General features: G+C 43.5%; 2 protein-coding genes across 17 annotated transcripts in view; one reads left to right on the top strand and one right to left on the bottom strand.

The window, feature by feature from the left end:
• LOC129831269 (gamma-enolase-like) overlaps positions 1-27407 on the bottom strand; it is a 151434-nt gene that overhangs the window by 39495 nt on the left and 84532 nt on the right. The gene's annotated exons all lie outside the window — the stretch shown is intronic.
• The window catches only part of LOC129831264 (chromodomain-helicase-DNA-binding protein 4-like), a 30227-nt gene continuing 12896 nt past the window's right edge, over positions 10077-27407 (top strand). For 8 of the 16 annotated variants that reach the window (XM_055894483.1, XM_055894481.1, XM_055894482.1 and 5 more), the window contains exons 1-17: positions 10078-10289; positions 10779-10926; positions 13369-13475; positions 13764-14018; positions 14580-14698; positions 14831-15221; positions 15861-16008; positions 17938-18107; positions 18430-18660; positions 21580-21783; positions 22041-22249; positions 22592-22723; positions 22842-22941; positions 23175-23366; positions 23925-24125; positions 24329-24466; positions 24767-24888. In XM_055894483.1, coding sequence (XP_055750458.1) covers positions 10863-10926; positions 13369-13475; positions 13764-14018; positions 14580-14698; positions 14831-15221; positions 15861-16008; positions 17938-18107; positions 18430-18660; positions 21580-21783; positions 22041-22249; positions 22592-22723; positions 22842-22941; positions 23175-23366; positions 23925-24125; positions 24329-24466; positions 24767-24888 — 2783 coding nt within the window. In that variant the 5' untranslated portion in view covers positions 10078-10289; positions 10779-10862. Of the gene's footprint in view, positions 10290-10778; positions 10927-13368; positions 13476-13763; positions 14019-14579; positions 14699-14830; positions 15222-15860; positions 16009-17937; positions 18108-18429; positions 18661-21579; positions 21784-22040; positions 22250-22591; positions 22724-22841; positions 22942-23174; positions 23367-23924; positions 24126-24328; positions 24467-24766; positions 24889-27407 lie in introns of all 16 variants that reach the window. The other 8 variants (XM_055894485.1, XM_055894489.1, XM_055894495.1 and 5 more) reach the window with 3 other exon arrangements.

Genomic DNA, 27407 nt, shown 5'->3' on the forward strand with positions numbered 1-27407 from the left:
ACCAGATGGGATGACGTATCACTGCAGAATGCTGTGGTAGCCATGCTGGTTTAGTGTGTCTTGAATACCAAATAAATCACAGACAGTGTCACCAGCAAAGCTCTGTGCTTCACGGTGGGAACCACACATGCAGAGATCATCCCTTCACCTACTCGGTGTCTCACAAAGACATGGTGGTTGGAACCAAAAATCTCAAATTTGGACTCATTGGACCAAAAGGACAGATTTCCACCGGTCTAATGTCCGTTACTCGTGTTTCTTGGCCCAAGCAAGTCTCTTCTTATTGGTGTCCTTTAGTAGTGGTTTCTTTGCAGCAATTCGACCATGACGGCTTGATTCATAGTCTCTGAACAGTTGATGTTGAGATGTGTCTGTTACTTGAACTCTGTAAAGCATTATTTGGGCGGTAATCTGAGGTGCAGTTAACTCTAATGAACTTATCCTCTGCAGCAGAGGTAACTGTGGGTCTTCCCTTTCCTGTGGCAGTCCTCATGAGAGCCAGTTCCATCATAGTGCTTTGCGGTTTTTGCAACTTCACTTGAAACTTTAAAAGTTCTTGAAATGTTCCGCATTGACTAACCTTCATGTCTTAAAGTAATGATGAACTGTCGTTTCTCTTTGCTTATTTGAGCTGATCTTGCCATAATATGGACTTTACCATTTTTGGTAAATGACCATCTTCTGTATACCAACCCTACCTTGTCACAACACAACTGATTGGCTCAAACTTATTAAGATGAAAAGAAATTTCACAAATTAATTTAACAAGGCATGCGTGTTAATTGAAATGCATTCCAGGTGACTACCTCATGAAGCTGGTTGAGAGAATGCCAAGAGTGTGCAAAGCTGTCATCAAGGCAAAGGGTGACAACTTTGAAGAATCTCAATTTGTTTAACACTGTTTTGGTTACGACATGATTCCATATGTGTTATGTCATAGTTGTGATATCTTCACTACTATTCTACAATGTAGAAAATAGTAAAAATAATGAAAAACCCCTGAATGAGTAGGTGTAGCTTTTGACTGGTACTGTGTGTGTATGACAGCTATAAAACTTCACAAGGATCCTTAAAAAATATATCTTTAAAGTATCTACAGGTACACAATATGCTATCCTTGTTTTACAGGCTTTACCCACACACATCAAACAACTATTTGACTTCACATCTATTTGTCACTCAGTGAGTTTTTAAACTTGAGGCAGTAACTGCTTAGTCTGCTTGTTACAGCGCATTCGGGAAATCATTCAGACCCGTTGACTTTTTCCACATTTTGTTATGTTACAGCCTTATTCTAAAATGGATTAAATAGAAAAAATGTCCTCATCAATCTAGACCCCATAATGGCAGTGAAAACAGGTTTAGACATTTTTTCAAATGTATTAAAAATTAAAAACAGATTCCTTATTCACATAAGTATTCAGACCCTTTGCTATGAGACTCGAAATTGAGCTCAGGTGCATCCTGTTTCCATTGATCATCCTTGAGATGTTTCTACAACTTGACTGGAGTCCACCTGTGGTAAATTCAGATGATTGGACATGATTTGGAAAGGCACACACCTGTCTATATAAGGTCCCACAGTTGACAGTGAATGTCAGAGCAAAAACCAAGCCATGAGGTCAAAGGAATTGTCCGTAGAGCTCCGAGACAGGATTGTGTCGAGGCACAGAAATGGGGAAGGGTACCAAAAAGTTTCTGCAGCATTGAAGGTCCAAAAGAAGACAGTGGCCTCCATCATTCTTAAATGGAAGAAGTTTGGAACCACCAAGACTTCCTAGAGCTGGCTGCCCGGCCAAACTGAGCAATCGGGGGAGAAGGGAGCTGACCAAGAACTCGATGGTCACACTGACAGAGCTCCAAAGTTCCTCTGTGGAGATGGGAGAACCTTCCAGAAGGACAACCATCTCTGCAGCACTCCGCCATTCAGGCCTTTATGATAGAGTGGCCAGACGGAAGCAACTCCTCAGTAAAAGGCACATGACAACCCACTTGGAGTTTGTTTCAGACCATGAGACTTTCAGACCATGAGAAACAAAATTCTCTGGTCAGATGAAACCAAGATTGAACTCTTTGGCCTGAATGCCAAGCATCACGTCTGGAGGAAACCTGGCACCATACCTACGGTGAAGCATAGTGGTGGCAACATCATGTTGTGTGGATGTTTTTCAGTGGCAGGAACTGGAAGACTAGTCAGAATCGAGGGAAAGATGAACGGAACAAAGTACAGAGAGATCCTTGATGAAAACCGGCTTCAGAGTGCTCAGGACCTCAGATTGGGGCGAAGGTTTACCTTCCAACAATACATCGACCCTAAGCACACAGCCAAGACAAAGCAGGAGTGGCTTCGGGACAAGTCTCTGAATGTCCTTGAGTGGCCCAGCCAGAGCCTGGACTTGAACCCGGTCGACCATCTCTGGAGAGACCTGAAAATAGATGTGCAGCGATGCTCCCCATCCAACCTGACCGAGCTTGAGGATCTGCGGAGAATAATGGGAGAAACTCCCCAAATACAGGTGGGTCAAGCTTGTAGCATCATACCGAAGAAGACTTGAGGCTGTAATCGCTGCTAAACGTGCTACATAACACTTATGTAAATGTGATGTTTCAAACCTGTTTTTGCTTTGTCATTATGGGGTATTGTGTGTAGGTTGATGAGGGGGGGGGGGAAATGATTTAATCAATTTCATAATAAGGCTGTAACGTAACAATGTGGAAAAAGGCAAGGTGTCTGAATACTTTCCGAATGCACTGTATATATTTTCCGGTAAGTCTCTTCTATTAAAAAGGTTGGGCTTCTCTGAAAACATGTCTAGGGAGGAATATCAAAAGTAAAAACACAACGTTTTGATTTCATGAGCTGAAATAAAAGATCCCAGAAATGTTCCATTTGCACAAAAAGCTTATTTCTCTCTAATTTTGTGCACACATTTGTTTGCATCCCTGTTAGTGAGCATTTCTCCTTTGCCAAGATAATCCATCCACCTGACAGATGTGGCATATCAAGATGCCGATTAAACAGAATGATCATTACACAGGTGCACCTTCTGCTGGAGACAAAAGGCTGTACGTTCAACCGGCGTCAACCGCAGACAACGTGCACCCACGCCAGCCCAGGACCTCCACATCTGACTTCTTCATCAGCCACCTGGACAGCTGATGAAACGAAGGAGTATTCCTGTCTGTAATAAAGCCCTTTTGTGAGGGGATAACTCATTCTGATTGGCTGGGTCTGGCTCCCCAGTGTGTGTGCTTGGCAATCAAGTTGGGTGGGCTTATGCCCTCCCAGGCCTACCCATGGCAGCGCCCCTGTCCAGTCATGTGATATCCATAGATTACGGCCTGATGAATTTATTTAAATTGACTGATTTTCTTATATGAACTGTAACTCAGTAAAATCATTGAAATTGTTGCATTTATATTTTTGTTCAGAATAGATGCAATACCAAAGTTGATGAAAGTGGTGAAAGAACAAAGTAGTTGCTTAGAAACTACTGTCCACTTTTTGAGTAAATAGTGTTTATCCACGCTATCTCATGGTATAGTGAAAATGCTAAATATAACTACATGATTAGAGATGGGTGATGTTCCTAGTTTTCTTAATGTCATGTCCCATACTATTTATTTAACATTCTCTGAATCCAATGCAAGCAATGCAAACAGTTCTGAGAAAAATAAGATGTATAGAAAAACAAACATGCAATGTCCTTCCTTCAGTAAGTTTATCTATCCCTGGGCTGCTCAACCCTGCTCATCATGAGGGATTCAGTCTATAAGGGTTTGTAGCAAATTCAGTAGGCTTTTGTGTATGCAATTAATGCATGCTTTTTCATTCATTCTAAATGGAAACAACCGCAATAAAAGTATCCTTTTCCCAGAGGTTAATAGCGCTGAAACACGTTGATGGAACCAGTGGAACCAGTATTTGAAGTGGATGGACAAAGAGAATAGTCATGTACACTAGTAACCCCTCAGGGGTGGAAGAGTTGAGGGTTAACTTGTTAAATCTTATGGCCACTAGGGGGAGGTATGCCATTTGTTTTGAGTCGAGCTCATTGCTCAAGTCCCATTTTGATTGGTGATCTAAAATGGATCTCATTCCAATTAAATGAAGTGATTCAATGAAATGAAGAACCATTGGCTTTAGTCTCCATGAGGGAAACATAGTGGAGACATTTAAGCAGAGCAGTGTGTTGGTTTGTGTGATTTGATTAAGTGAAAAAGATAGCTCTCGGGCGAGTTTAACCAAAACAAAGATAATCCTTAGCATTAAGAGGACTGCTCGTCCATTGCATAGTGCATACCAATGGAATGATCTTATTGGTATGTGTAGATGATCATTAGGTTTTTGTCGAAACCCTGGACAGCAAATACACTGGGGAACTCCACTCTACGGATAATTGATTGAGTAAGCAAACAGCCACAAAGGGTCTTCACAGACAAATGGAGGTCCAAGTTCACCTCTATTTTTTAACAGAATGATGTTTAATGCTACATCACATCTTATGTCACAGTAAAGGTGTATCAGTCTGACATACTAGTCTCTAAATTCTCTGTCACCACACCTCTCCTACAGACGGATTTCCCTCCATTACAAAGCTAAACTATAGCCACTGCACTTTTATCATACATGTTCTTATCTTTTATGAATTTAGCATCTTTCAACATCACAATACGGTCATTGAAGGTAAAGCCTCTGTTCTCACAAGTGAGGCTACATTCAAGATCTCCGTCCCAACCTCACCCTCTTAACAGCCTGTACCCAAGGATACTGTAGGCCTATGTGTGAATCGTTGGGAATGCAAAGTGTTCAATATAATCCCATCCTGCCATCAGTGAGTGTAGACCCTATACTCTTACTAACCCTGTATCTTCATGGTGCATTTTTAATGTGTCGATCACGATTACTGTTATCCAAATACCACGGTCCGGAGAATCACTCACCACAAGGGTCCGGATATGATCTGTTCATTGACATAGTCTTAGAGACCCTTTTTACTGTGGAGTCTAGCCCACTTTAGTAAATGCTCCCATAGGCTACTCTGCCTAAAATAACAAGTATTGATAGTTGCCTTTCTGTAACTTGTGTAGGACAACAAACTACTTGTCAAATATAATCCCGAACAGTACAGATGTCAGCTCTCTTTTAGAACTAAGCTGATGAGCTTGATGTTAAGTAGCCAAGAAAGGTCTCATGGAGTAAGGGGGTCCTTCGTTATCCACAGAGAAATTAGACACAAGTTAGCTTTCTTGCGTCGTCAAGTGGTTGGTGTTAGCCAGTGACACATTGACTGCTGTATGTTCCACATTGCCTGAGTCAGAGTGGTTAGTGCATATTATGGGATGCCAATTTGACCTCATTATAAGAGTGTTGTCATGGGCAACAGTGTGTGTGTGTGTGTGGGGGGGGACAGAAGAGAGGAATTATGGGATAGAAACCTGACCTCTCATTCTCATTCTTTTTTCTCTCAGAGGACATACGGTTTGCCTAAACAAAGATACGTCAACAACAGATTTGAAAATAGAAAAGGCATATCGCTCTTGAATTAACTTCTACATCCAAAGGACAGTACCTGTTTACATTGGTGATATATAGCATGTACATGTTCATAAAAACATACATGGAGACATCTAGACATACACGGTTAACAATGGCATGTACATTGCATCTATGGGGAAATTATAATTGTATGTGAACTGCTTAAAGGCTCATGCGTTGGTTTGTATGTCGAAGTACAGTCAAGCGTCACAGTCCCTCTATCTCTGACATAACCGGTTACCATGTATACAGTGACGGTGAGGCAGCCAACTGTGATATTATGGGATGTTCTTTGTTTTGTCATGACTTGTCCTGGTATGGGAGGGGGGGCCGGGGTGGGTAGAAATTTATGTTGACGTGTGTGTTAGGCCTCTTGAGTGGACCTGGGAGCAGAGAGAAAGCAACCTTTCTCTGGATGTAAGGACTTAGACAGATCTGCATGGCATTCTCATGATAGAGTACATTACACCATTTATCCATTCAGCCTGTATTGCCATTGGCCATCTCCCTTAGGTGACTCTCAAGACAGTCAGGTTTCAACAGCACCCAGATAGCACAAACAATCTAAGGAAACCACACAGATTGTGACATGCCAACACTTGAAAATGGGCCCCGATGTAGCCTATATCCGCAAATGGTGTGCGCAAACATTTAAACCATACTGTGGTTTTATAAAGGCTGCCTGAAAAAGTGAAAGAGAGAAAAAAGAAAAAGCGAGAGAAGAACCCTTGTGCATGATGAAGTCCGTTGCAGACGTCATAAAGTGTATTTTGAGCTCTGGGGCTCCTGTGTGCCCCCAGCTTCATTTTTTTTAAAGACGCACTGTACTCTGTAAGGAGTGCTTATGAGACAGTAGAGACAGAGCTGGGGAGGGCGAATTAGCACTCTGATTATTATGGAGTGGCAGTGGTGTGGGGGAGGGAGAGATGGTGGGCAGCAGCTCTGCATATTATGGGATGCCGGGTGTTGTTATGTGGGGGAGGGGTGGAAATTAAGGGGGGGTGAGAGGGAGGGGAGGAGGGGTGATGTGAAAGGGAGGAGGGAGGGAAGGGGGGATTAGGGAGGGAGGGGGTGGCTGGTGGAATATTATGGTCTGGCCTAGGCCTGTTTTTGAGTGCTGTACCGTGGCCCTCCCTCCCTCCTCCCTGCCTGAGAATGCGCCTGTGTTACCAAGGGAGCCCTGCGTACGGATCGAGATCAAGGCTCTACGACATGTTGAGTATTATGGGATGTTTATCCTCAGGTGTGAATTGAATAAAAGAGGAGACAGACCTGAGAGACAGAGAGAGACTCTGTCTGGTAAACTCAGTCTAGGCTTGTGGGAAGAAATCTGCCAAAGTATGTTTTCTGTTCATACCTTATCACTATTCCTCAAATAGACCTTGATGAAGGGTTGGAGATCTTTGCACTATGAAACCAGAATGTATATACTCATACATTGGCCCCATTGATAAGAACAAAGGCTCCTTTTCAACAAGCCAATGAAATGCAGTGTACAACAGCAGGGTGAAACCTTGACACTGAATTCCAGAAGTAATATTGACCAAAACAGAGACATCATCTGGTTTTCTTGGACCACAGGTGAAATAGAATCAACTGTATTCTATTCCTTGGCTATCTGTCTCAGCTTATTGTCTTGTCTCCTGCAGTCTCCCATAGATTCATTCAGATGAATTACATGCATCCTATTTTTGAAGACACCTACTGCTCAGGATGGTGGAAATGAATGATCATAATGGCTGTGCAAATAGGTAGGCTATACCTATTTTTGTCCATGACAGAAATATGGCACATTGTACTCTTTTCACAATGCAGTATGTGCATTGTCTGGTTATCAAGTCAATACCTCCTAAATACACACCATCACGTGTGTCTACATGTCCAACTGTCCGTCAAGTAGTTGCTTTCTTATCGCTCTGTCGGTGAGCTTTCTGCTTATATCAGTGGGTGTGCGTGATCATGTCCATATGCACTCCTTTGCCTAGTAACAGTGAAACATTAAAGGATGTCTGGAATGGAGAGGGTGTGGGGGTGTGGAGGGAGGGGGGACTGGTGTGGGTGGGGGGGTGAAGGAGTATTATGGTCTGTATTTTGGCTTACGTGGTAATCTGACCCCGCCTGTAACCCCCACCCCCTCGCGGGTGCTTATCTCCATAGCGACAACTGGGACAGGAAGGAATATTATGGTCTGTACTTTCTTTTTACTCTGAAATTATATTATGGGATGTTTAGTGGTGCGTCCCCCGGTGTGGGGGAGGGGCAGGCTGCGTGCGGGTATCCTTGACAACCACCCCATATCCTTATGATGGGTGATTATGGGATGTTACCCCCCCCCCCCTCCCTGCACACATGAACACTGTGTCCACAGTGAAGGAGAGAAAGGGGGAGGGGAGGAAATAGAGGGAGTGAGAAGAGAGAGAGAATTTAGGAGTGTGCATGTGCTTCATTTCCGCTGTTCTTTGTGCCGGCACTCTACCTCACCTTGAGAGAGAGAGAAAAACCAGGAAGAGGCTAGTGTGTGAGTGGGACAAAGGGAGGAGACGAGAGAGAGAGAGAGAGAAAAGAGGAGAGAGGAGAGAGAAGAGAGAGAGAGAGAGAGAGAGAGAGAGAGAGAGAGAGAGAGAGAAAGAGAGAGAGAGAGAGAGAGAGAGAGAGAGAGAGAGAGAGAAACCAGGAAGAGGCTAGTGTGAGTGGGACAAAGGGAGGAGACGAGAGAGAGAGATCAACATCCAGAGCAATTAAATTCTACAACCACCTAAAAAGAAGTGATTCTCAAACCTTTCATAACAAAGCCCTCGCCTACAGGGAGATGAACCTGGAGAAGAGTCCCTTCTGCCAGCTGGTATGGGGACTCTACTCACAAACACAAACAGACCCCACAGAGCCCCAGGACAGCAAACAAATTATGACAAAACAAAAAGATAATTACTTGACACATTGGAAAGAATCAACAAAAAAACAGAGCAAACTGTAATGTTATTTGGCCCTAAACAGAGAGTACACAGCAGCAGAATACCTGACCACTGTGACTGACCCCAAATTAAGAAAAGCCTTGACTATATACAGACTCAGTGAGCATAGCCTTGCTATTGAGAGAGGCCGCCATCGGCAGACCTGGCTGTCAAGAGAAGACAGGCTATGTATGTGCCCACAAAATTAGGTGGAAACCGAGCTGCACCTCCTAACCTTCTGCCAATTGTATGACCATATCAGAGACACACATTTCCCTCGGATTACACAGACCCACAAAGAATTTGAAAACAAATCCAATCTTGATAAACTCCCATATCTATTAGGTGAAATACCACAGTGTGCCACCACAGCAGCAAGATTAGAATGGCTTGAACCCTAACTATATCAGTCATTAATAAAACCATAACCCCTTTAATTCATAATACATTTGTGGATGGATTTCTGTAAGGGTCTATCATTTCGCTGTGCTAAATGTGGGGTTTCACACAAACACTACATTTGCCACAGTACAACACAAATGATCCCTAACTGGTAGATAGATACATTGTGCCTTTTTTGCCAGTACTGAAAAATGCTGATTGCATCACTTATGAGATAATTGCGTAAGCCTACATTTAATATCCACATTGTACATTATCAATGCTTTGGCTTAGCTTCATATGCAGTACTTTTGCACTCTAATATCCAGTCAGGATATAGCATATCGGAATCATGTTAGGATTCAAACCATTTTCTCACCATTGAGTGCAATACAGTATTGGCCTATCACAAGGTCTCCTTTGCAGACCCTGGGTCTCAGCTGTTGGTTACACTGTATAAACTAAATGTGACTAGTCACTAGGATGATAGAGGCCTAAATGAGACATGGCTTTGAATAAGGCCTCATTAGTCTGTGTCTATGATGCATGGTGACTTTTGAACCTATAACCATGGTCTCCCTGAGTTAAATGGCACTTCTGTTTTGTCTTTGTGTCTGCTTTGACTGGAAACAACATGTTTTATTTGAGTCATGGTCGTTTGGTTGTGTGTAGACAAATCATGGAGGATTGAGCAAATCATTGGAATCAATCAATGGTTTTCAAATGGTGGGCCTGCCCAAGTTCACAGTACAGTGTTTACCTGAGTGTGCCCTGTGGTGAACCTCCACAAGGAATGTATGGTTTATAAGTGTTCATAAGGCTTCTATATATAATACGCGTGTGTAATATTTTGTGTCAGTCCATGATGAAATATACTCTTAGGCTGTACAGTACAGTGTCTCAACATACATATAGATTGTGAGACTGAAGTTAAATGCAGTCATGTGGTGCACAGTTGCCATGTGACGTATTTTTTTCATCCCTCTCTCTCTTTTTGGAGTTATGCTTATTGTGGGATGTCAGTGACTGTGCTCATTATTATTATGGGATGTTGGGTAGGGGTGTGGGGGGGTGAGTGTTTCCATAGTAACGTTGGTTGCTAGGGGGGAATGGAGGAATGGGGAAGAGACTGCATGTGAGGAGGGGGGGGGGTGGATTATTATGGTCTGTACATTGCAAGGTAACTATGCAGAGTGGGGGAGGGGTGAACGTGTGTGGGGTTATTATGGGATGTCTGCCCCCTGATCTCTTTGTGTGTGTGCGTGCGCGGGTGTTTAGTGCGAGAGAGGGAGACGTCGTGTGCAACATAAGAAAAAAGACTGCATTTTAATTATTGTAACTAGCTAGTTATTGTAATCTAAAAAGAAAAACATACCGTTTCGTTGTTTCTGGTTTCAAACAGTGGAATCATTCAACTTGTAAGTAACGTTACTGTAGTTTGTTGCATTGTTTCTACATGTATTTGTGTCAGACCTTTTATTATCGAAATTAAACAAATTGAAGTTAGTCATTTATTGATAGTTATATTTTGGGATGATTAGGTGAATCGTGCTTCTGAACCTAGCCTGTGTGCGCTAACGTTAGCGGGCTAACTAACCAAGTGTGGGACGGAAAACTAGTAGCAAGCTAGCCGCACGATGATGGCATGTCAAATGGCTAGCTAGCTATATGTAGCTAGCGAGACTACGCATAGATTGAAATGCTGATAATCTTGAGTAGCCTAGTGCTGGTTGAAACAATTGGCACCAGAAATTGTATTTTACCTACTGAGGCATTCCATGTATTTACATTGTTCAATAAACGAAACCAGTCAAGAATATTCACTTATGTTTTCTTTTTGTCTCTTATTTCCACCTCCTTGCCGACCTGTCCTCCTTGACTTCATGCTCGACCTGGACGGACTGAAGACTCGGACAGGACTCGGGAGGCAAAACGGATTTAAAAACTTTATTTAGCTAGTTAGCTAACTACATTTAAAGTTAGCTAACAGTATGTCTGGAAGCGAAGAAGATAGGGATGATTTTGGAGCCCCGGAGGATCGGTCTTTAATGCAAGGTAGGACCACTTCTACAAATTAACGTTACATATTCATTGCAACGAAATTGATTTATCAACATTTGCTGTACTTTATGTAAATAATACGGGGTAAATCGTATAACTAGGCCAAATATACAATTTATGGCTGTGTACTGTCAACAACTAACATTTTATGAATAGCTATTGTATCTAACTGGTAACGTTAAGCTAGTTGATGCTGGTTATGGTTAGCTAACTTGGCTGGTTATTATGGTTAGCAAACTTGGCTCTAGTTAGCTAGCAGCATTATCACAATTTCTTATGTAGCTGGCCAACTAGTTGTGGAAAAGTGTTTTAGACAATTAAAGTAAGTTTCTGAAACAATGGACATCAGTCTAAGCTAGATGTTAGCTGGTTAACGGAGTGACTAGCTGGTTAACTAACTAGTTGGCCAGAGGCTAGCCTGGCAAGCTAGCTGGCTGAAGCTAACTTAGCCTAGCTTGCGTGTGCTAACAATGCTAACGTTAGTTAACGTTTTGGTTTCAGTTGTTGGATTGCTTAAATTTAATTTCGCCAAGTGTTTTTCCATACCAAGGCAACTGGCACAACTTAAACTTTGAGCTACTAAAATCATGCAGACCCACCGGCATATTCTTGCGGCCTAGCAAATATTACCGGTATTTTTACGTGCGGATGACAAGATGGAGCCAGCCAGTTAGCTTGAAAGATGGCAGATGACGACGGTGGCTTTCTCCTCCTCTATCGAGTGGTTGGTAGCGCTGCTTTGCGTGGTAGAAATAAATGCTGTGTATACAGTTCTGGAAAATGTTAACGGAATTTGACATATAGCTAGCTAACTATCGTACAATAGTTGGAAGTACAATAACTTTGTTTACACAACAACAACGGATTCGGAAATGAAGGCAATGCATATTCCATTAGAATCTTTGAGGGGGGGAAGTTAAGGCGATGGAATTTTCAGATTTTAAACAACATGCGTCGCCAAGCCTCCTTTTAGATAGTAGCTAACTAATATAATTATTAAACCACTTGCATTAATTTATAGAAATAATCACATTAAAATGCATGGATGATTTATTTTGGTAAATTCTATTAGCATAGCTAGTGATTTTTATTTTATTTTCTTTCAAACCTCTCACATGTGGAAATCATTGACCATAACCTTACTCAAATAAGAATAATTACTTGGAAGAGGCATCTTTTCCAATTTGTTTGTGGGAAACCACATTATGGAATTGAGCTTAATCGAGATAATGATGACATGGCAATTAGGTGGCATATAATTGGTCATCCAGCCCAGCTCATTTTGACCTACAGACAGCTTATCACATGTCAGACCGTTGCCACTTAGACTTTGGCATTGAAATCAAGACAATTTGCTTAAATGTACCATGAGTAATTACATAATAGGCTTTGAACTCCATTCCATATGACTTTGCAGCTACCAGGATTGCAAGGAACGGAGGATACCTAGGATATTGAATTTACATTACAGTTATGGGGGTAGGTAGTAGTTGCAGCCTATTTGAAATCTAGCCAGCTAAGTGACATGATGGCGGCTCAGTTCTATTCTCCGAAACCATAATAGAGCTCCCCAGCTTGTAGTTCTAAACCGGAAATGAGTTACCTTTGCTTCGTCCGGCCATTCCTATGGGGAAAGAATGGGATTTTGGGATAAATGCCGAAAATGTCTGAAGTTAGCACATGCTTACGGGGTCTTGTACATTTAGTTCAATGGTATAATATCAGTCAGATAACATGACCTTTATGAATTATGAAGCATTTGTGTTTTTAAAAAATGACATAAAAGCTAATGAGGATTCTCATAGAACAAAACATATAAGATCTCCTAAGCCTGTGTTTAACACAGACCATGTTTTTGGTGTTTATCCAAAAACCCTACAAAAACATCATTCCCCCACAGGCTTTGTGCAACAAACCATGGCAAAATTGGTGCCTTCCAAAAGACGCCTTTGCGATTTGTCTCTATTGTATTAGGGAAAGGGGGATACCTACTCAGTTGTACAACTGAAATGTGTCCTCCACATTTAACCCAACCCCTCTGAATCAGAGAGGTCCAGAGGACTGCATTAATCGAAATCCATGTCTTCAGCCTCTGGGGGACAGTGGGTTAACTGTATCTCTCCGGGGGAGAATGACATATTTTTACCTTGTAAGCTCGGGGATTCGATCCAGCAACCTTTCGGTTACTGGCCCAACGCTCCTACCTGCTGCCCCCATTAATGCACATGTTTATGGGCTAATTTGCAGTGAAGTTTTCACTTTGCAAAGATGCAATCCAAAAGAAATTGCTATTTTGTCATTTGAGTTTTATGCAATAGTATGGGAAGAAAAAAAGCAATCAAAGTTTTTGTCTTAGAATTTGAGAGAGAGAAACAGACATACACACGTCTATATCCAGGGTCATGTGGTTAGCTTTGTCTCTGACCTCCATTGCAGATGAGGAAGAGATGTCAGAGAATGAGGCCCCGAAGGTGAAGAAAAAGAAGAAGGCCAAAAAGAGCCGGGAGAACAAAAGCAGCAAGAGGCGAACCTCTCGCAGAGAGGTAGGCTACTGTGATATGCCCATGTCTCTGTCGTATTTGTACATTGTTAGGATGCACCATGTCTTGTTTGCTGTCGGTCAATTGGCCCAAAATTTCAAACATTAGCTTCTAGACCAAGAAGGCAGGTAAAATACTATCCTGTATATTTTTACATCCTTTCCAGAGGAATTGTTCAGGGACCCCCATTATCTCCGGTCAGTTAGTGCATTGTTAGGCTTTCATTGAAGGGACACACCACCTGTCAGAAGATAGTGGGCTTACTCCTAACCCCCCCTGTGTCCCCTCCAGGATGTGCCTATGAGCTCCCCCGAGCCCATGGAGACCCCCGAGGTAGACAGAGACGAAGAGCGAGCGGTGCCCCACTCGGACAGCGAGGGCAGCGACTACAACCCGGGGAAGAAGAAGAAGAAGAACAGGGGGAGCACCTCGAAGGAGAAGAAGAGGAGCAGCACCAGCGCTGACAGAAACGGTGGAGGAAAGGACAAGAGGAAGGACCCTGAACCTGAGGAAGAGGAGGATGAGGACGATGATGACGATAGCTCGGTAAGATTTAGTTTGAGGATGGAGAGTGTTTTGGAGGGGGTACGGTATTAAAGTTAACCAAATAATATTTCATAGTGTTCATTTAATCGTAATTATGCAACTTAAACCCATTAATAGCTCCATAGAAAGTGATTGAATAAGCTACCTGTAGCTCTCGCTGCATATAAGAGTTGACAATACTACTATGTTGAGAGTAGACTACCATTAGGGTGCCTGGTAGAGGTATTTGCACTTATGTAATGACATACTATCACTGTGGCAGCATAAAACTACCTGCCATTGATCCTTTGTCAAGACAAACACTTGGCACATTTTATAACTGTATGCGGCATCAAATAACCGTTAGTCGCCAATGCTGGCAGGAAAGTGCTTTGTCCAAAGCTGTGCGAGAGTAAACTTAAATATATATATATATATATATATATACCTAGTCGCTATTGAAAACAATGGCACCACTGAGGGCAATAAATATTCCCACCACAATAGTCCAGTCAGTATGGACAAGACTGGAAAATAACCACTTTTACGCAAACGTTCATATTTCATTTTTTTTTCATCTAGGAGCCTAAGACATCGTCCCAACTCCTGGATGACTGGGGAATGGAGGACATTGACCACGTCTTCAGCGAAGAGGACTACCGCTCCCTCACCAACTACAAGGCCTTCAGCCAATATGTCCGGTAACGAGATTGTCCTTATCGATGCTTGCGTCTTAAATAGATGTTAAGCTTTCTCTTTCTTTACCCCCTTTAAACTTTTGCTCACTCAAATATTTGTCTTTTTTTGTCCTCATTGCTCACCATCTCCCCCAGACCCCTCATCGCGGCCAAGAACCCCAAGATTGCAGTGTCCAAGATGATGATGGTGCTGGGCGCCAAGTGGCGTGAGTTCAGCACCAACAACCCCCTGAGAGGCTCCGCCGCGGCCAACGCCGCACTGGCCGCCGCCAACGTGTCTGCTGCCGTGGACAGCATGGTGGCGGAGGTCGCGCCCCCTCCCGCACCCACCCCAGTTGCCGAGCCCCAGCTACCGCCCGCCCCGCCTCTGAAAAAGGCCAAGACCAAAGAGGGCAAAGGTCCAAATGCTCGTAAGAAGTCCAAGCCGACCCCCAAGCCCGTAGAGAAGAAGAAGGTGGCCACAAAGAAGGTGGCCCCGCTCAAGATCAAGCTAGGAGGCTTCAGCAGCAAGAGGAAACGCTCCTCAGTAAGTGCTTTCACTTTCTTTTTCTCTTCTCCTTTCTTGCTCTCTCTACATGTCCCACATTTGCAACCATTTCGTCCTCATTTTCTCTCCTTGCACCTGCTTAGTAGTGATGGAGGCGGGGAAAATCGGTAGTTAAGTTCATTATTTTTGACAATGTATTTTTTGACAATATCGCAGTATTATTTTTGCAATTGTTGGCTTTACCTGCACCAAAACGCCAGTGTTTTCCCTTCATAGCTTGTTCCCTATTTTCTCTTTAAATAGAGAGCCAATTTTTCAGTACTTTCATGTCCATGACTGACCATAACTCATCTTCACATGGCTCTCTTGTCCCTCTGCAGCAGACATATGGTGAGCAATATGTTTGGAACATCGTATCGCAATAAAATCACAGTATCGAGTCTCAATACATAGAATAGTGAGAATCAGAATACTTCGGTGCCGATACGATATGTATCGTCATAATATTGTATTGTGAGGTCCCTGGCAATTCCCAGCATTACTGTTTAATCACCTCTTTCTCGCTCATTTTGAGTTTCTTCGGTTGTCATTTGGCAGAGGCGTTCAACCTAGAGAATAATTTCTCCTGAAAAATATGTTTCTAACCCTTCTCTCTCACTCCCTCTGTGTTCCTATTAGAGTGAGGAAGATGAGCCCGATGTGGAGAGTGACTTTGACGACGCCAGCATGAACAGCGTGTCCGTGTCGGACGGCTCCAACAGCCGCAGCAGCCGCTCCAAGAAGCCCAAGAGCAAGCCCAAGAAGAAGAGGGGTCAGTACTCTGCAGGTGTGTGTGTCTCTCTTCCATGGCTGTGATACAGTATGTTTCAAGCCCAATAAAAAAGGGGTTTCGAGTTTCTAGACTCCATAGCTGTAGTTTGTGCATGTCCAATTGGCCATGACTTAGTCAGTACCACTGAGTCACTAGAAGATTGTTTTCAGTAGGGCAGTATCCAGCATCTTCTTCCTTTAAATAGTTTGACACCCGCTGACACATTCAGTAGACAAGCTCTTCCGTCAGAGCATTTATACATATCGGCTATGAGATTGAGATGCTTCCTAATTTCAATTGCATATGAAGTACTATCCAACTACACAGTAAAAGGGAGAGACAAAAAAATATGCGCAATTCCATAATGTTTCATTCTACAGCACTTAATAAACATTATTCATTTTGGTCATACATTCTGATAAAAATATGCGTTCCTGCTGTGCATTCCTTACAATATGTAACAGCTAAAGTGTTAGTGTTCCTGGTATTTCTTTAAGGGTGCTTGTCAAACAACAACAAATGTTGAAGAGGCATTCCTCTTTTGGAGAAATTTCTATCTATACTGAACAAAAATATAAACTCAACATGTAAAGTGTTGGTCCCATGTTTGATGAGCTGAAATAAAAGATCCCAGAAATGTTCCATATGTACAAATAGCTTGTATATCAAATTTTGTGCACAAATTTGTTTACATCCCTGTTAGTGAGCATTTCTCCTTTACCAAGATAATCCATTCACCTGACAGGTGTCATATCAAGAAGCTGATTAAACAGCATGATCATTACGCAGGTGCACCTTGTGCTGGGAACAATTACAGGTCACTCTAAAATGTGTGGTTTGTCACACAACACAATGCCACAGATGTCTCAAGTTTTGAAGGAGCACACAATTGACATGTTGACTGCAGAGCTGTTGCCAGAGAATTTTAATGTTCATTTCTATACCATAAGCCGCCTCCAATGTCGTTTTAGAGAATTTGGCAGTACATTCAACCGTGTAACCTCGTCAGCCCAGAACCTCGACATCCGGCTTCTTCGGATCGTCTGAGACCAGCCACCCGGACAGCTGATGAAACTGGGTTTGGACAACCTAAGAGTTTATGCACAAACTGTCAAACAGTCTCAGGGAAGCTCGTCTGCGTGCTCATTGTCTTCACCAGGGTCTTGACCTGACTGCAGCTCGGTGTAGTAACCAACTCAGTGGGTAAACGCTCACCTTTGATGGCAGCTGGCACGCTGCAAAAGTATGCTCATCACGAATGAATCCTGGTTTCAACTGTACCTGGCAGATGGTATACAGAGTGTATGGCGTTGTGTGGGCGAGTGGGTTGCTGATGTCAACTTTCTGAACAGAGAACCCCACTGGCACAATGGGGTAATCGTATGGGCAGGCATAAGCTACGGAATGCACATAGCTACTGTGACGATCCTGAGGCCCATTGTTGTATGATAATGCACGGTCCCATGTCGCAAGGAACTGTACACAATTACTGGAAACTGAAAATGTCCCAATTCTTCCATGGCCTGCCTACTCACCAGACATGTCACCCATTGAGCATGTTTGGGATGCTCTGGATTGACGTGTACGACAGCGTGTTCCAGTTCCCGCCAATATCCAGCAACTTCGCACGGCCATTGACGAGTGGGATAGCATTGCACAGGCCGCAGTCAACAGCCTGATCAACTCTATGAGAATGAGATGTCGCACTGCATGAGGCAAATGGTGGTCACACCAGATACTAACTTGTTTTCTGTGACCAACAGATGCATATCTGTATTCCCAGTCATGGGAATTTCATAGATTAGGGCTTAATGAATTTATTTCAATTGACTGATTTCCTTATATGAACTGTAAGTCAGTAAAATCTTTGACAGTGTTGCGTTTTTATATTTTTGTTTAGTTTGAATTGCTCTCACGCACTTTTCTCTTATTCCCTCTCTCCAGTCGAGGAGGACGGTGATGGCTATGAAACGGACCACCAGGACTACTGTGAGGTGTGCCAGCAAGGAGGAGAGATCATTCTCTGCGACACCTGTCCCAGGGCCTACCACATGGTGTGTCTGGACCCCGACATGGAGAACGCCCCAGAGGGCATCTGGAGCTGCCCACACTGTGTGAGTGACACCTTCCTAAGCTCTGTGGAGTAAGTGACCAGGGGAAAATGGTACTGGTTAGTCAACGAGAATGTCTGGCCAATTGGAGTGCTGAAAAAAATCGGAGGAAATTGCAGAGGGTAACAATGAACTATTCATATTGACCAGCATTGGTCAATGATCATAACCTACTAGCGAGTAGTACTATGGTATATGCTGGTAGTATTTGAACTCAAATTTCTCCAGTGAATAATTGTCTTTGCTCCCCTACCATTCAACCAGTTAACCCTTTCCCTTTGCACTACTACCATTCACGTGGACCCCTTTCCTCCCTCATCCACAGGAGAAGGAGGGCAAACAGTGGGAGGCGCGGGAGGATGGCTCAGAAGAAGAAGAGGAGGAGGTGGAGCCCGAGCCGGAGGAGGACGACCACCACATGGAGTTCTGCAGGGTGTGTAAGGACGGTGGCGAGCTGCTCTGCTGCGACTCCTGTCCCTCCTCCTACCACATCCACTGTCTCAATCCGCCCCTGCCTGAGATCCCCAACGGAGAGTGGATCTGCCCCCGCTGCACTGTGAGTGAACCAATAGAGTGGGACCCAGAGGGTGATTGACATGGGGCACAGACAGTTACAGAGGGTGAAGTGAATTTGTGACCCACCGTCTCTTTTCAGTCCTGTGTAGCAGAATTAGAAATGGAGTACAGACACTGAGCTTCAAAATGGCATATACACTGTAGTTAGAGGAAACATAAAGCTGCTTTAAAAGTTAATGAACATATAGTCCCATTTTGGAGAAAAGGGCAGCAAACATTTTGCTGTGATTTTCACACTTGCTCTACATTAATCCTTTGCAAACATATTTAGAAAAGGAATACTTTAATCAAGTTGCCAAAATAGATTCTCTGAACATTATCTCACCAAACTTAGGAAACCATTTACAGTATTACATTGCCTATTGTTGTAAAATAAATAAAAAAGGATATATTGTAAGGTACCGTAACCTTTCACATTGAACATCTGCAGTGCTGTTCTTTGTCTACACCCATGTCACATCGTTCACACCCTCTAAAGCCTCAGATCGACCTATCCGTCTCTTGACGAATTCACATTGGAACACGCGAATGTGGCGTATTCCAATGTGCAAAAGCAGTGACTTAGTGCTACTTTAACTTCAAGTGGTAAAGGTAGTAGCCTACAATTTAGGTAACGCATAAGGCTTAGGTGAAAACTATCTAGACCTAGGCCTATATCATCAGATCCTTTTGAGTAACTTTGGTTCAGGTAATGTTATGATGTGAACAAAGGAATCTAGCCTGAGAGCATATTTCTGTCCTGCCTTTTGTAACAGGATATGTAATGTCCATGGCCTTTTCATTGCAAAAGTCCTGATGTTCTCAAAAATATGTTTGCCGGTTTGTGTCCAGTCCGGGGGACGCTTTCACATTTCTGGGAGGAAGGACGTCAACATTGCACAGCAGCTGAAACCTGGTTCCATCTGAGTGAAAGCTCCTTGGCTGCAACACCAGGCTCCAGACAATTCAAGCTGTAAAGGAGGAAAGCAGACAAAAATAGACATTAAAAGCTTGCATACTAACATTCATTGACCCCCAAGTCCAAGCAATAAGCTCAAAGTGCATAGACAAAATAGCTGAAGTGTTGCTTTGTCGCCCTCAATCGTCTCCTTGTACTGGTGGCGGAGAGCAGGTTTATGCTGAAAGTCAAATTCCAGAAAAATAAGTTAAAATGTGAATTAATGTCCTATAGCTTGTTGTTGACTGCTACAACTGTACTACCAATGCCCAGTACACGCTTAACCGGCTTCCAGCCAACAATGGTAATTAGCTTGATTAGTTAGCATAATTACCAGTTGGCTAGATATAAATGGTATTCGTTAAGCAAGCCAGTTAGTTGAACATGCAAAAAATTACCTCACTCTATAATCCAATAGCTAGCTAGTTTCATCCAACTTAACATTTGTCCCAATAACGTAACTTGGGGGTTTGATTAGCTTGCTAATCGATTAGCATTCGTACCACAGTGGCTATTTTTGGTAGCTAGCTAGTTAAACATCAAACTTGCATACATGAAAAAGATGAAATCGTACATGCCTTAACACATCAGCAATCAATATTACTGTAACAGCAGAATGCAACTGCTGAGCTAACTGTCTTAGTGTTGCTTCGTCCCGCAATGAGCCATCTGTAAACAATGGCTCGTTGCGGAACGAAGTAAGCTATAACGGTACATGTATGCAACTGTTTAGCTAGCTACTACAATAGCTAGCAATAAGCAACTTTTTGAGACAGTAACGCATGTACATGTAGCTATATTTTGGCATTTTAACTGTAGACTCTTAATTGGTGTCTGGCGAAGGATTCACGGCAGACGGAATCACAGAAGACAGAGCTGTGTGAATACCAGCAGCTCTATTCAGGACAAGACTGGTATTGAAAGTTGTAGCTACACTTTGCATGTAGTCCATGAGTAAATCCAATGGATATTTAAAATATCCGCGGTAGCAGAGAGAGAGCAGGATGTGCCATTTGACAGAGAAGACTTGAGTGACAAGATTGACCTTTTCTCGTGAATGTCCCAGCCCTTCATTATATCAACCAATCATGGCTAGGCAATTCAGCATTTTTTGTGTGTCTAAACAGCTTTGTGATTTCATATTTGATTAATTTTTTACAGATTACGTACTGTTTTTTTAAATTATTTTTTATCCCATTTTCTCTCCAATTTTCGTGGTATCCAATCGCTAGTAATTACTACCTTGTCTCATCGCTACAACTCCCGTACGGGCTCGGGAGAGACGAAGGTCGAAAGCCATGCGTCCTCCGAAGCACAACCCAACCAGCCGTACTGCTTCTTAACACAGCGCGCCTCCAACCCGGAAGCCAGCCGCACCAATGTGTCGGAGGAAACACCGTGTACCTGGCCCCCTTGGTTGGCGCGCACTGCGCCCGGCCCGCCACAGGAGTCGCTGGAGCGCGATGAGACAAGGATATCCCTACCGGCCAAACCCTCCCTACCCCGGACAACGCTATGCCAATTGTGCGTCGCCCCACGGACCTCCCGGTCGCGGCCGGCTGCGACAGAGCCTGGGCGCGAACCCAGAGACTCTGGTGGCGCAGTTAGCACTGCGATGCAGTGCCCTAGACCACTGCGTCACCCGGGAGGCCACGTACTGGTTTGTTATTAAGGCACATAAGTTCAGATGGTCAAGAAGGCATTTCTGCAGAAACATTCAAATGCCACTCCTGTGAAGTGTGACATACGGGTCACATTTGACTTCCCAAATTGAAACCTAGACCCTATGGTCTTAGGTAGTGAATGCGAAAACAAATCGACTAAATGGTTGAATGCCATGTAACAATACCTATCTGTAGGCAATGAGTTTTCACCATGTCATTATGATCAGTTGATCATGAAAAGTGAATGTTTTCTTAAATTCTTTTGACCTTTTCATTGGATCTCCCCTCTTCTCCTCAGTGTCCACCAATGAAGGGCAAGGTGCAGAAGATTCTGACGTGGCGCTGGGGCGACCCCCCTCCGCCCACGGCCATCCCCCGCCCGCCAGATCTCCCGGCTGATCAGCCCGACCCCGCCCCTCTGGCCGGGCGCCCTGACAGGGAGTTTTTCGCCAAGTGGAGCAACATGTCCTACTGGCACTGCTCCTGGGTGTCTGAGCTGCAGGTATGTACGCACATACACACGGGCATGGGGAAGAAAATACTTTACAGGCAATCGCACTCATACACAGCTACCCTCAGTTGGTTTATTGCACAGCTTTTTCGTTTCTGTCGCACACTGAAACAAAAGCGTTCTAACAAAGACTCTCTTCTTTCTCACTCAAATTGATTAGAGAAGAGCTTTAATGTCACAACCACGTTTGGGAACACACACACACACACACACTTTCCCCTTTCACCCACTCTTTCCCGTCTCCCCAGTTGGAGCTGCACTGTCAGGTGATGTTCAGGAACTACCAGAGGAAGAACGACATGGACGAGCCTCCTTCAATAGACTTTGGCGAGGGCGATGAGGAAAAGAGCACAAAGAGGAAGGCCAAGGACCCGCTCTACGCCAAGATGGAGGAGAAGTACTACCGCTTCGGCATCAAGATCGCCTGGATGATGATTCACCGCATCCTTAACCACAGGTCAGACGAGACTCAAGGACTGGCTCCTAAATGTGATTGAACTGTGTTTTAGTCTCATTGAGAGTTAACATTTCCAAAATAGCAGCAGATTTTTAGCTGCCAGGCCAATATAGTCGTGCACTTTGTAAATAGTGTCTAGTCGGGAGTTTCCCTTCAATGGAAAGGAGAACTCCCGCACACACACATGATTACCTCTGCATGTGGTTGTCAGGTGAAGGGTTTCCCAACATGGTGCAATTCTGACATTGGTCAAGGCGATAATTTAAACCAATCCGTTGCGAATACCTACCGGATGTAATTTTCAATGTTGCTAACCAAGTTTTGCCGGTTTGTGCGCTGCAGTCAGGACAAGAAGAACAACATCCACTACCTCATCAAGTGGAAAGACCTCCCCTACGACCAGGCCACCTGGGAGGCCGAGGACATGGACATCCCCGAGTTCGACGTCTTCAGACAGCAGTACTGGAACCACAGGTCACTAATGCATTATTGCACACCTTCTCTATGTTGCGTAGATGAACTGGAGAAGTTTCTTCTTTCTCACTTTGTCTGTTTTACGAGGGTAACAGTATTCTCTATCGGTTTGTTTCAGGGAGCTAATGATGGGTGATGAGGGTAAACCAGGGAAGAAGATGAAGGTGAAAGGCAAGACGAAGAGGTTGGACCGGCCTCCTGAGAACCCTGTCGTTGACGTAAGTGGAGTTGTAACTGTTATTGGAGTCTTATGTCTTTTTATGAGATGGTTTCTCTTGATTTAGAAGATATTCCTGATTTATCATAAATTGTTTATTACTGTTAAAATGGCAGTTTAGCTTCTTCTGCAGCTCTAAGTTGTGCCAATCACATAAATCCCGTATGGTGCATCTTTACTGTATAGTGTGTGTTGGCTTCAACAGTAATTCACTTCTCATCCCCCCCTCTTCAGCCCACCATCAAGTTTGAGCGGCAGCCTGATTACATAGACAGTACGGGGGGCAACCTGCACCCCTACCAGCTGGAGGGTCTCAACTGGCTGCGTTTCTCCTGGGCACAGGGCACAGACACTATCCTGGCTGATGAGATGGGTCTGGGCAAGACTGTGCAGACTGCCGTATTCCTCTACTCACTCTACAAAGAGGTATGGGGTGAATGTGCATGTATTAGAGATGATAACTTTCAGTTTGAATTTTCAAATGTTAACTATAGCTTCTGGCTTTTTATTTATTGATTAATGTCATTGTTTAAAAAATAAATAAAAAAGTAAATAAAATCAAGGCCAAAATTTGAAGTGGTAGCCATTAGTTTGAGAGAAACGAAATGCCAACTTGGCATAGTTCCCTTGGCAGCCTTATAATCCAATACCAGCCCAGCCATTTTGTATAAATCAGGTGAAATCTGACGACATTAAGCTTGAGCTTTGTGTCAACCCTCTTGGGGGGTGATCACATGGAGACTACTGCCACCTATTGGTCGGGGTGTAGATTGCAACGCCTTTGACAACACCATGTATTTACATTAGAATTATAGATGTTTGAATGTTACATGAAAAATTATATTTCTTTATTAAATTAGCTGTTGCTCAGTTGGTGAAGCATGGCATTTGCAACACCAAGGGTAGTGGGCTAGATTCCCGCTGGGGCCATACATTAAAAAGAAGATCATTTGTATGGAACCTTTTTTCTTTCCCCCCTCACAGGGTCACTCCAAGGGCCCGTTCCTGGTGAGCGCCCCCCTGTCCACCATCATTAACTGGGAGCGAGAGTTTGAGATGTGGGCCCCGGACATGTACGTGGTAACCTATGTAGGAGACAAGGACAGCAGAGCCGTCATCAGAGAGAACGAGTTCTCTTTCGAGAACAACGCCATCCGCGGAGGCAAGAGAGCTTCTAAGATGAAGGTGAGAATGAAAGTGGGAAAGTGTGTTAAAATGAAAACTGATCAAATGTACTTTGTTGATTTTAAACGACAGTTCTAAAGTTAGTGTTTCTGTTGAAGTAAGGAAGTACTTGCTTTGTCAATATGTCACGATAAGCTCACTCCTTCAATGATATGCTGGTGTGTGTGTGTGTCACGTTTTTAACCGTCCCCGTGGCCTTGTAGAAAGACTCATCGGTGAAGTTCCATGTGCTGCTGACGTCGTATGAGTTGATCACCATCGACATGGCCATCCTAGGTTCCATAGATTGGGCCTGTCTGGTGGTCGATGAGGCCCACAGGCTCAAAAACAACCAGTCCAAGGTGAGAGATTAGAGTTGACGGCTCCTATAACCTGTCTACGGTGAGGGCTTAAAGAGCTTGTGCTAGAGAGGTAGTCTACCTGTTATGTGCAACATATTCCCTTTATTCGGGAAAAATATACATTTGGAAGTGTAAGGGTATTGAGGCATCCCAAATTTAAATGTCTTGTTATTTGGATATCCTGATTTTGTATTAAGTACAATGAAACTCCACCTAAACTGTTATGGCTGAAGGTACCATTGAGAAATTCATGTGTGCCTTTTTTTAGTTTAGTAACAGGTTTCTCTCTCTCTCGTCCAGTTCTTTAGGGTGCTGAACAACTATCCTCTCCAGCACAAGCTGCTACTGACCGGTACACCTCTACAGAACAACCTGGAAGAGTTGTTCCACCTCCTCAACTTCCTCACGCCAGAGCGATTCAGGTGTGTGTACACATTCTGACCACATTACTCTCCAAACATTACTCCCCACTCAATCCCAACGACCACTTCACGTCACCTGTATCACACCACGCGCATCTTAGACCAGCTATTATAGAGTTAACCGTTACTTACTGTTAAGTTCATGTTTTAAGTATCCCTGTATTTCTGTTATTACGGGGCTATCACTCAGTCAAAAGTGCGCATGCGCAGGAAGTCTAGTGGTTGTTGGACCTGGCCTTGAGTGTAATGGCTACTTGTAGTGTGTTCATATAGTAGAGTAAACTTTGTTAAACTGGAACCTTGTCGTTGTGTCATTTCAAGTTAACATTGGTAGCAGAGGATGGCTTCTAACTACAACGTGCCACCTCGCTTCGACGAGAAGAGGTCGTACGAAAGTTGGAAAAATGAACTGGGAATCTGGACACGGGTTACTAATCTGGACGCGAAAAAGCAAGCACTTGCGGTGGTATTATCTCGAGGGAAGAGCGAGAGATACAGCACTGGAAATATCCGTTGAGGATTTGAACAAGGATAACGGTATGGGAACTTTGATCACAGCACTGGATTCTGTATTTCTCAAAGAAGAGAAAGACCTTGCCTACGAGGCATATTCAAACTTTGACAGTGTTACGAGAGATATTTCGGTGGCAATGGCAGACTACATCATTGATTTCGAACAGAGGTACAATAGAATGCGCAAGTACGACATGGTTCTCCCAGATGCAGTGTTAGCGTTCAAGTTACTAGATACTGCTTGTCTAGATGGTAGGGAGAAACAGTTGGCTTTGACTGCTTGTACTGTGCTGACTTTTGCATCTATGAAGTCGGGACTAAAAAGAATATTTGGTGAGAAGACGTCTGTCGCGCCAATAACAGATGGAATGCAAGTGAGTGACGCAGCATATTACACCGAGCAGCACAGAAAAGGCGCCAACAAGTCACGTTCTCAAGACAACCAGAAGAGGGCGCCATTTCCCGGCACAAATCCACTGGACAAATTTGGAAGGAGATCGAAATGTGCAATTTGTCAAAGCACTTACCATTGGGTTAAAGACTGCCCTCATAAAAATGAACAAGTTAAACTAACAGAGGAACATGTAAACACAGAGATAGAGCAGTGTAACATTACACTGTTTTCAAATGAATCTGCTTTTGATACTGAGAGTTTTATAGTTGAATCCTTAGGATCTGCTGTGATTGATACTGCATGTACACGGACAGTGTGTGGTGCAAAATGGCTTGATAGCTATGTCAGTGAACTAAATATGAAAGAAGTACAAAATATGATTGACACACCAAGCAACAGAGCTTTCAAATTTGGAGATGGGAGAATTGTCCATTCTACCAAGAGAGTTAAGATACCAGCAAAAATTGGTCAGACTAAGTGTCACATTGAAACAGAGGTGGTCCCTACAGATATTCCCTTACTATTAAGCAAAGCTTCCCTCAAGAAGGCAGGGGCTGTACTAGACATAAAAAATGACCAGGCAGTGATGTTTAAACAACCAGTGACTCTTGAACTTACTTTCTCAGGCCACTATTGTGTAAACATTTTAGACAAAGACATCACACAGACTCCATGCAAAATTGAGATTCTGACTGACACAGAGCACATGAAGATTCTGACAGTCACAGAGAACATGAGCACTAAAGAAAAACACAAAGTATTGTTAAAGCTTTACAAACAGTTTGGACATGATACAGTTGACAGACTTCAGAAGTTACTCAGCAGTTCAGGGAATAATGATGATGAGAAGTACGAAACTGGAAACAAAGTGTACTACAAACGAGTTGACTGTCAAGAGTGGAAAGGACCGGGAGTAGTCATTGGTCAAGATGGTGTGGTGATATTTGTGAGGCACGGAGGCATGATTGTCAGGGTGCATCACTCAAGATTGCGGAAAGTAAATGATCAACAAGATAGAGGGGCTGTTGCTGAGAATCAGTCTCCTAATGAAAATGACAAAAAGGACACAGTAACAGACACAAACCTACCAGATGTCGCATCCAATGATATGGACACCGAAACTGACACAGGAAATGGAGTAGAGACTTTCAACCATGCCACAGGTAATACTGTTGAGCGTTCAAATGAGGAAAACATTCAACAGCCACATGTGTTAAGAGAACATGGTTGTTCCAATCTGAAAACTGGACAAACTGTTAAATACACGGACAGAGAAAGTGGTATTCCACATACAGCAACCGTCATTGGACGAGCAGGAAAAGCAAAACACAAGAGCTGGTACAACTTGCAGTACTCTGAACCAGCTACACTTTCTGGTACAACAGGGTCAGCTGACCTGCCACTTGTAGATAATATCAGAATTGAACTAATGGAAAATCGAGAAAAACAGAATGACATTCAAAATGATGATGTACTTGAAACAAAGGACGTGTCATTTGACTCAGCTAAGCTAGATGAGCTCAGTAATTGGAAGAAAAATGGAGTGTTTGAGGAAGTCAAAGACATTGGCCAAAAGTGCGTCTCAACAAGGTGGGTGTGTACCCTTAAAGAA

Source organism: Salvelinus fontinalis, chromosome 32, assembly GCF_029448725.1.
Source record: "Salvelinus fontinalis isolate EN_2023a chromosome 32, ASM2944872v1, whole genome shotgun sequence".
In the NCBI taxonomy this organism is placed as follows: domain Eukaryota; kingdom Metazoa; phylum Chordata; class Actinopteri; order Salmoniformes; family Salmonidae; genus Salvelinus; species Salvelinus fontinalis.